This window comes from Oryzias melastigma, linkage group LG5 (assembly GCF_002922805.2).
Source record: "Oryzias melastigma strain HK-1 linkage group LG5, ASM292280v2, whole genome shotgun sequence".
Taxonomy (NCBI): Eukaryota; Metazoa; Chordata; class Actinopteri; order Beloniformes; family Adrianichthyidae; genus Oryzias; species Oryzias melastigma.
This window is the reverse complement of record NC_050516.1, coordinates 6,720,499-6,730,318: the sequence shown is the minus strand read 5'-3', so window position 1 is coordinate 6,730,318 and position 9,820 is coordinate 6,720,499. Positions and strand designations below refer to the sequence as shown.

Genomic DNA, 9,820 nt, shown 5'->3' with positions numbered 1-9,820 from the left:
CTGGTGGACTCTGTGGAAGGTGATCTTCTGAACCTCCTCCTTCGGGATCTTCAGCTGGGCCTCCATGAAGGTCTTCACCGTGGCCTCCGGGTCTTCCCCCGCCTCCTCCGGAATCCCCGAAATGACCAGGTTGTCCCTCATGCTCCGCGCCTGAAGATCCAGGAGGGTTTCCTTCATGGCTCGATTCTCCTCAGAGTGCCGGTTAAGACCTTCATGGACTCCCTGAGGCTCTGGTTCTCCGCGGCTAACTCCTGCACGTGCTGCTGGCTGAACTCCAGAGACTCCCGCAGACCCTGGAACTCTCTATGAAGGATCTCCAGCAGGTTGAGGCCCCGGGAGAATCTTCGGGACGGTTCCTCTTGGTTGAAGGCGTGGTGACCAAGATTTTAAAGTAATTGTCGATGAATTTCTCCAGGTCCTCCAGGCTGTCAAAAGCTTGTTAATCTTTTTTAAATGTTAGTTAATTTGTGATTTTTGATATGGCTGTCTAATGAAAGAGCCAGAAATGTTTGTTCAGCTCCTCACGTGCCGCCAGGTTAACTCGCCACACTCATCTTGTTCGGTCTCGCGTTGCTACAGCATGCGATGCTACCGGCTTATCCTGTTGACCTGGGAAACATTTTTAAACTTAAGAACATGGATGATAACATCAAATACACCTGCCAAATTGTTAAGATTTAAAACACAGTGATAATAGCTGTAAATGTTGTGGCAGCAAGTTTTGGTCCACAGTTCCTTCACTAACATCTGCTCTCTTCAGAGTTTATGTCACTGAGCAGAAAGCTAGCGTTAGCGTTAGCGCTGCATTTTCTTGCTGAGCTTTCTCCGGTTCGTGCGACCAAGAAAGAAGCTCAACACTGGCCGCATGTATTTAGAAAAGTATGTGCGAACTCACTTTCACTTTCTTCCAAAAAAACAAGAAAGTGTGATCAACAACAACATTTAACCCGTAGGCTCTTAAAGTAGCTACGGTCTACTTTGCCAGCACAGCAACGTGTATCTTGACCGCACATATTACGTGTTCCCAACATGAATTTCCATCAGTTTTGTGCAGGTTGAACTTAAATACATGCAAATAACATCAGTCATGTTTTAAAACATCAAACATTAATATAAACATACATCGATGAACCAAAACTAGCATGCTACTCGCGAGTTGCTAGCACCCTCTTTAGCACAAACTTCATGTTCCCTGTCTGATTTCTCTCTATTCAAATGGGATTCCTGTCCTGATTCCTCTGATCGGATTATTTTGTTGTCAAGGTTTTTGAAGTTGATTGCAAAACATTGCGTCTCTTTTTGTGGTTCTTTGCGTACTTATTCAGACCTCCTCCGTCCATCACTCAGGAAGACTCAATGCATCGATGCAACATGTCTGTCACGTTGCATGTCACATAATTTCCAATCCAGCGATGATCCCAGTTTGCTGTTTTGTTTTAGCTTGCTCTTGTTTTTCCAGTTAAAAATGGTGAGTGAGGTCTTGCTATTAAAGGTTTCAAAGACAACTGTTATTCACTTTTTATTCTTTCTAATGTGTGTTCCTTTAATGAATATAAATTCAAAATAAATACATGAAACCATATTCTTTATTTTCTCTTTTTAATTCGTGACATGCAAAAAAAGTATTGTATTTGGCCTACAGACCGGGATCTCATTTGGAATTTGGCCCTTTGAGTGAAAAAGTTTGTACACCCCCGATGAGGATGAAAACCAGACATGAAATGAGCGTTTGCTGTTGGGAACTGTCTGTCACTAGGGGGCAGCATAGTCCAGCCAACGGGTTGAGCATCACGGGAACATCGTGGACGAAGAAGAGGAATGACGTGAGAGAAGAAGAGATGCGTCGTGAACTAGCTTCGAGCACGCTTACTCTACGTTTTGGCGGTCGTCAGTAACGCAGAGCAGAGCACGTTAACCGTCGGGACAGACACACTCGGCGCTGCCGGCAGGTCATGCAGCGCACCGAAGGGTAATGAGCCGCAAAGCCCCGGGGTCTCGGCTCAGCGGCGCCCACAAACTGCGGCCACACTGGAACGACTGGCAGCCCAGGTTGGTGCTCCGCTCTTCCGCTGGACTCGTCAGATACTCGCTACCGCCGGGCCTTCTCAGAACCGCACCAGAGGAGCTCTGTCTCCGAACTTCCTCTGTCAGGTTCGCTCTCCCGCGTCCAGCCGCGTTGACAGTGGGCCGTGGTGCTTCACCACTGGACGCCGTGCTGACCCTGCTGCTAACGCCGCCCCAAGGGCTTTGCAGTAACAATACCCGGACAGGAACCACCGGCGTCGGCCATCCTCCCGCTGCAGTGAAAGGACGGGGTCTAAAGAGGCAGCGGTTCTCTAGAAGCTGGGTTGTGTTTGGACCCGCACAGGAAGCGGGTTAGCGCGTTAGCTCGGCGGCTAACTCTGTGACGAGTGCTGCTCAGCCCGCTTCCGGGGGCGTTCTGGGGGTCCGTGTTCCCGACCAGACCGTCTGAGGGGCGCTCCTGAAGCACAGGGGACTCGGGGGTCGTTTATCTACGTTGGTACGGAGGTAGTGCAGATTTCAGCTGACGAATAGGCCTCGAACCCACAACAACCCGCCCGAACTTCCCGATCAGCAGTCAAAGGTGACTGCGAGTCGAACCACGAAGCTTTCTGCTGCCGGTGTTGTGCCCAGGTACGTTCCCACCGCTAGAGTTAGTTTCCCCGCTCAGTGGCCTCGTTGAAATGTTTCCTAGCCATCATATTTTGTCTCCAAAGCGTTACAAGAAGGTTGATGATTACAACGTACTTTATTTTGGGGCTTTATTGTCATATTTGGATATTTTTTCCACATTTTATATGAAACAACAACAGCTTTTTGCGTTTGAAAAAAATACCTTTGGCTAATTTAGGAGAAGAAACACGATTTATGAAAGTGGCTTTATTATGGAAGCATGTAACAACAGACAATAAATAAATAGTTGTTACTTCTACAGCAACCTTTTGGGGTGCACAGATAGATCAGCAGCAACCCGGCAGAATCTATGCCATCTGTCAATGTTTTACACTGAATATGTGGGGGAAAAAATACAAATATGACAATAAACTCCCCCAAACCCCAGAATACAGTCTATTGTAGTCATCCACCTATTTTTAACGCCGTTTGGGAAAAAATATGATCTTTACAAAACAATCAACAATGCCTGAGAGCGGGGAAACGCATTCTGGCAGGGGAACGTAGCTTGGTTCAACACCTGTTTGCAAATCTGATCCGTGACAGCAAAGGACAAGCTAAGATTCTTAGAGGCATGCTCAAAGCAGGGAAAGGCCATCAACGACCAACTTAGTAGGACAAATATCTGATGCTAAATGATATTTAAAACAGAATCCATAATAATAACGATAAATGTTGAATGTAATCTTTGTAGCTGGAAGTCTTGTTCTCTGCTGCTCTGGGCCTCAGCAGGTGTTCTGTTCTGAAACTCAAATATGAATATGTCTTCCAAAAGTGAGATTTGTGGCAAACATCATATACAGTATATGTAATCGTATAACAATTTACAGCAATAGCTCATAATTGCTTCAAATGCAGCCAGTGTTACCAGTTCCATGGTCTGTTTTAAAGCACAAATTTAGATTGAAATGTGGTCACAAGTGTGGGCATGACTGATGTTCAGTGCTGTTTGGAGATGGGAGTACTGTTGGAAACATGGGCCTGTAGTGGGATCATCAGCAGACTCCAGCTTCATGAAGGGAAAAAGGTTATCTGCTGAAGCTGTCTGGACGCATTCTGTTCCTGCTTTCTCCAAACTAGTGCTGACTAGGGCTGGGAATCACTGGGTACCTCACGATACGAAACGTGATACATGGCTCACGATATCGATAAAATCGCGATACTGCGATAATTGGTAAAAATCCTCTCTAATAACTAGCATTATATAGAAGACCATGTTTTTTGGTAAAATATATCCCCATTTATCTTTTTTAGCTTAAACACAATCATAATAAACAACTTTTCTTATTTTGTGCAACAAATTAAAGACACTTTTGTGCAACATTGCTGAAATCAGTAATACTATGTCTTTGACAAGCATTGACTACAACTGAATTGGAATTATCTGTCAGATTCAATGTTAACAATAGTAAACATGAACAGCAGTGACACTACTTAGTGCAGAATTGTTGTAAGCAACAGAGCAAATATTAAATAATTCAAGTGGCGACAGCTATCTACCTCCAAAGGAACGTCACACCAAAGGATGATGAATATAATGTTTTACAGCCTCTCTTAAAATTGACCTAATTTGTCGTTCAATTTTCCCACATTTGAAAAGGGCTGAGCATCCAAAAATGAAGGCTGATTTACTCAGACTGTCACTTGAGATTATTTTTCCAATCTTTGTTTATTTTTTTCAGTCAGTTTTGGTCAGTCAGCAGTCAATAGGAAAAAACCTTAAAATACACATAATAATGGCAATAAATATAATTTTAAGTTCTTCAATTAATTAGCAACATCCCTAATTTTGCAGTGAATTCATGTACTTTATTTTAATTACATTTAAATTTAAGTTCATACATCAAATCCTGCTTTTTTATTTAAGAATTAATTTAAATTAACATTAGCAACAAGTAATTACATTGTTTGTAAACGTCACATTATAAATTTACCAAAGTTACACCGTACACCAGCAGGTTAAACATTGAAGTGCATGAAAACGAAAATTCTGACGGTACCTGAAGTACACACAAACAACTGCGAAGCACGCGCCCAGTTCCCACAGCAAACAGGAAGTAAGTGATCGCTGACATTCTAGCGCTCAGACAAAGTCACTTCTTACCGGCTGGATCTCCTACAGATGGAGGATAAACGCTGACAGGTAGACATGCTTCACACACGGCTACGAGCGCGTGCATCGCTATTAAAAGTCAGACGCAGCGCCCCCATCTGCTCAATAGTTCTGGCGCACGACTCGCAAGCTCAGCGCAACAGCCTCTTCAAATAAAATAGAACATCTATACTTGGTGAGAACCCATCGAGAATCGATCACAGGACTAATCGCGATATATCGCAATATCGATATTTTGGCACACTCCTAGTGCTGACACAAACGATTATTTTAATCACTGATTTTTTTTTCTGATTAGTTGACTAATCGGGTCATGCATAAATTGGATGTACATTTGATTTTGGTTGTCGACACGTATAACTTGCAACTACTGCTGACAGCCATGAGCGTCAGCAGTAGAACTGGGTTAACCCTTTAACACTGGAGCTCCAGTGTTTATGTACTTTGATTTACTGTAACTTTTCAACCCAAGCCGCTTTTCTCCTTCACAATCTACTGGAATTATCGTGCTAACGGTTGAAAAGTTACAGTATGTTAAAGGTTTTGTCTTAAAGCGCCACCGGCGACACCTCAGGTATTAAAGGGTTAAAAATGGCTGGATCTGGTAAATATTGCTCATTACCTAAATAAAATGCATGTATATTGTGAATTGCCAACCAAGGAAGAGGCAGTTTTAAAGTGATGATTATTTCAATACTTGGCTCTTTTTAGGTTTATTTTATTTTTTTCCAACATCAAAGCTGGCGTAGTTTTTTTAGTTCATAGATAAAACTGTATGAACAGTTTTGCACTACACTGTTTCAATTAGGGTTGCCACAAATGGTTATTTTATTAGTTGACTAATCATGGATTATTTTTACTGATTAGTCGACTAATCTGGTCATACGCAAAGTGGATCTATAGCACACATCTTAACCATCATTAGCTCCAAACCAAGAGTCAAACTCAGTCACACAAGGGGCCAAAATCCAAAACACCCCTTAGGTCGCGGACCGAACAGGATAAACATTTATTGAACACTCTAAAACTACATTTTAAAACATTAAAACTGTAACTTTTTAACATAATTATGAACTAGATATATAACATTACCTTCAATAATGATAGTTTTAATGCTGTAAGCTGAATTTGGTCGCTAAAGATGCTGAAATTGATAGCTGAAAACGCTGAAGATGATAGCCAGTTAAAATATTAGCTAAATGCCAAATTAGCCTATAAAAAGTAGCTAGAAAAATAACTAGACTTCAAATAGGCTAAAAAAGCTTAAATTAGCCAAAACAACTAGGGTGTAAATATTAGTCCAACTCCAAACCAGCCTAAAAACTTAAAAAAAAGCCTAAATTAGCCAAAACAGCTAGCATGTAGCTAAAATGTTAGCTAAACTCCTAAACAGCCTAAACAATCTTAGTAAATGCCAAAAAGCTAGCAGAATGCTAATTTTTAAAACTTTAAAACCGTAACTTCTTAAAATAATTATGCATAATAAAAATGCAGGAATATTATTCAAGAAAAAAAACGACTTAAACCTTAAATAACTTTAATTTTGCTCTCCATAAAAATATATTTTGTCAAAATTATACAAGTTAGAAATGAGCACAAGATAACTTCGGGTCATTAATAACAATAAAATAAAATGACCTGGAGGGCCGGATAGAATTACCTGGAGGGCCGGATCCGGCCTTTGACTTTCACACGCGACACCTTTGAAACGTTGGCTCTAAACGAACTCAAAATTAAGACAATGAAGATGATAGTTAAACTTTTAATGAATTAAGCAGCTTCTGTCCTTCATTAGTTCTAGCATTAAAACAAGATTAAATCAAATGAGAGAGATAAGGAATATACTTTCCATCAAACTCATTTACAATTTAATATCAATATAGCACAGGTGTCAAACTCCAGCCCTGGAGGGCCGGTGTCCTGCATGGTTTCCAACCAAGCTGCCATTAAAGCTCCTTATTGGCCAAACACACCTGATCCAGGTAATCAGCAGAAGAAAAGACAGGATTTCTGGACAACCAGTAGTTCAGGAGTTCGACACCCCTGGTATATAGGGTTAAAGGTCAGCTGTCAAAATGAATTTGATGGAAAGTATATTCCTGATCTCTAACGAAGTCAAGGAAGTATTTTTCACTAAAGATGAAGTTTTTGTCTCGAAAAAAATCTGACTCGAATATAAAGTAAATTTTTTGGTACTGAACGCTCACAACTTTGTTCAACTTTACTACACTCTGATTCCATATAATATAAAGTAATGACTAATCGACTATTAAATTACCCGTCGACTGTTTTAATAGTCAAATAGTTGACTAATCGTGGCAGCCCTAGTTTCAATCATGATCATCTATAACGCTTAAACGGCAATATGTGTGTGTCTCTCAGAGCTGACAGTGTGTCATCAAGCCAGGACTACGGGAAGTCCAGAGAACCTGGTTCTGGGTCCTTCTACAAAGTTATAGCTCCCAAGTGCCCTGAACAGCCAGCAGCGCACAGTGATGCCTACACCCCTGCAGATGCACATCAGGAGGAGGGTGAGGCTCTGCACAGCTCACGCCATCAAACACAGCGAGAAGCTGCTGGGTCATTCCAGAGCTCGCTGTGGCTGAGGCAGGGCTTATAACTTGTGTTTGTTTTTGGTTTGGTTCACAGAAATGATACTAACCTGAATGTTTGTTGAACCCAGGTGGATATGAAGCTGCTCAGAGTGTCTGTGATGCTTCATTTGGTTGGAAGTCGCTGGGGCAAGAGTTGAGGCCCAACAATGTGACTGTGGATGTGGCTACTTTTCAGCATGGAAGCCGTGCTTTAGCTTCAAAGGAAATGAGGAAATCGCAGGGTAAGCTGTCCCGTCTCTAAAGCCTGTGCTCCCAAGAAAGTGCCATTGCGTTTAGAAATGTGTGAGAACCAGGACCATCCAAACCTGTGAAAACAACTGTGTGAACCTAGGAGGAGGACTGGGACCTCCGACCGGGAGGCTATGAAATAATTACAAGCAACCATCAGTGAACAGACCAGACCACTTTTGTTTTGAGCTGCTAGCTGCATTAATGCTGCATTCAAACAACTTGCATTCAAGTGGCCACTTTCAATGAAAAGCCTATGTAAACAAGTTTTTAAGTCCTTTCTCGGGCTCTGTGTACAAATTGGGTGTTGATTGATCATGCGCTAGAACTCTAACCGGTTCAACTTCTAGGTGTTAAATCGCTGCAACGCTGAACTTTGACCAATGAGGGGCTGGGATTTGGTTGTGACGCGTGGAAGTATGCATTTCAAACACGGGGGGCCAACCGTTTAAAAATCGATTTCGGATGAGACATTAATAATTGCCATTTGTCAAGTGTTTCCTAATATTTTGTGACCTTTTTCCACACTTGAAACGGGCTAAGAAGTTGAAGGTTGATCTACTCAGACTGCCACTTCAGATCATTTTTCCAATCATTATTTAATTTCCAATTTGGTCAGTCAACAGGTAAAAACCTTAAAACACATAATAATAGCAATACATTTTTACAGATTCAAATTCCATTACACAAAACCAATAAACAATTTTAATCTAATCATTTTTCTGAATGAAGTGCATTCATCGTTATTAAAGGTCCTGCGCAGTGCACTCAACTGCTCAACAGTTCCACGTCGCATGACTCAGACGATATTTGCCTAAAATGTGTACCTTTTTTTTTTTTTTTTTTCTTCGTTTCAGATCTTTTAATGCTTTTAATTTCAACTTGCTGTGTTTCTAGTGCTGTTCTGCTGGAGGCGAGGTTTGAATTTGGTTTTCACAGGGCAAGTTTGTGCCCGGCCATGTTAAGGTTAACACCAAGGTGTACATTTATAAGACCAGAGCTGTAAAGCTAAAAACCTGGAGCAAACCTTACAGGGTTTGCAGTGTTTTGATCTTTTACACCAGTCATCATAAACAGCGCAAATAAACGGCAAACCAACAGAAGAATCCTCTGTCGGGTCGCTCCCTGCTTGTCCAGCGCTGGTTTAGTGTGAACACTACCGGCTGAGTGCACGTTCATGAAACAGCATGTAGTGTGTTCTTCTGTTATGCTGCATTCACACTGTGAAAACTTGTGAAAACTTGATGTAAAGCACACATCCTAACCATTGTTAGCTTTAAACTAACTAAAAACTAGATATATAACATTACCTGCAATAATGCTAATGTGAAAACTGTAGGCTGAATTTGGCTGCTAAAAATGCTAGTGCTAATAGCTGAAGCTGCTGAAATTGATAGTTAAAATCACTGAAGCTAATAGCCAGCTAAAATATAAGTTAAATGCCAAATTAGCTTAAAAAACAAGCAAAAACAGCCTAAGATAGCCAAAACAGCTAGCATATAGCTGAAATGTTAGCAAAACTTCAAAAGGGCCTGAAAAGCAAAAAAAGCCTAAATTAGCCAAAATAGCCAGCATATAGCTGAAATATTAGCTGAACTCCAAATTAGCCTAAAAAACCTTTTAATAAATGCCAGAATAGTCCAAAAATCTAGCAGACTGCCATCATAATTTTCAGCTTCACTACACTCTGACTCCATATTATATAAAGTAACGACTAATCGACTACTTAGTCGTCGACTATTTAATAGTCTTTAATGGCTTTAATGCTTTTTTTCTTTGGTGTAATCATTCTTTAGAGTTCTTAGTGTTTTTCTCCTTTTTACATGTTTATCCCCTTTAAAAAGCCATGCCATGCTTTTCTTAAGCCTTTCAGAATAGACCATAACCATATGATCATTTAGTAACTTTAAAACGATAAAGAACACATTATTTATGAAATATGAGTTATTTTCCTGAGCTCTTTTTCTACCTGGAAGTAAAATGCCTTGACTCTGAGGCTCCACCCATTTCATGACATCATCCTAGAGCAGCAGAAGGGAACCCTGGTCCTAAAGAGCCACCTTCCTGCATGTTTTCCAATATATCCTGCTCTGGCATGTTCTTATTGGCTGGAAACACCTGAACCAGGTAATTGTCATCAGTCCCTACTCATGGCTGACCTTCAGCTTAT

The 9,820-nt window shown here is 41.1% G+C and overlaps 1 protein-coding gene across 1 annotated transcript in view; it reads left to right on the top strand.

Moving 5' to 3' along the window:
* The first annotated feature begins 1,751 nt into the window (after positions 1-1,751).
* The window catches only part of smg1 (SMG1 nonsense mediated mRNA decay associated PI3K related kinase), a 100,054-nt gene continuing 91,985 nt past the window's right edge, over positions 1,752-9,820 (top strand). Inside the window, exons 1-3 of the mRNA XM_024269146.2 lie at positions 1,752-2,049; positions 7,190-7,338; positions 7,491-7,643. Coding sequence (XP_024124914.1) covers positions 1,973-2,049; positions 7,190-7,338; positions 7,491-7,643 — 379 coding nt within the window. The 5' untranslated portion in view covers positions 1,752-1,972. The remainder of the gene's footprint in view (positions 2,050-7,189; positions 7,339-7,490; positions 7,644-9,820) is intronic.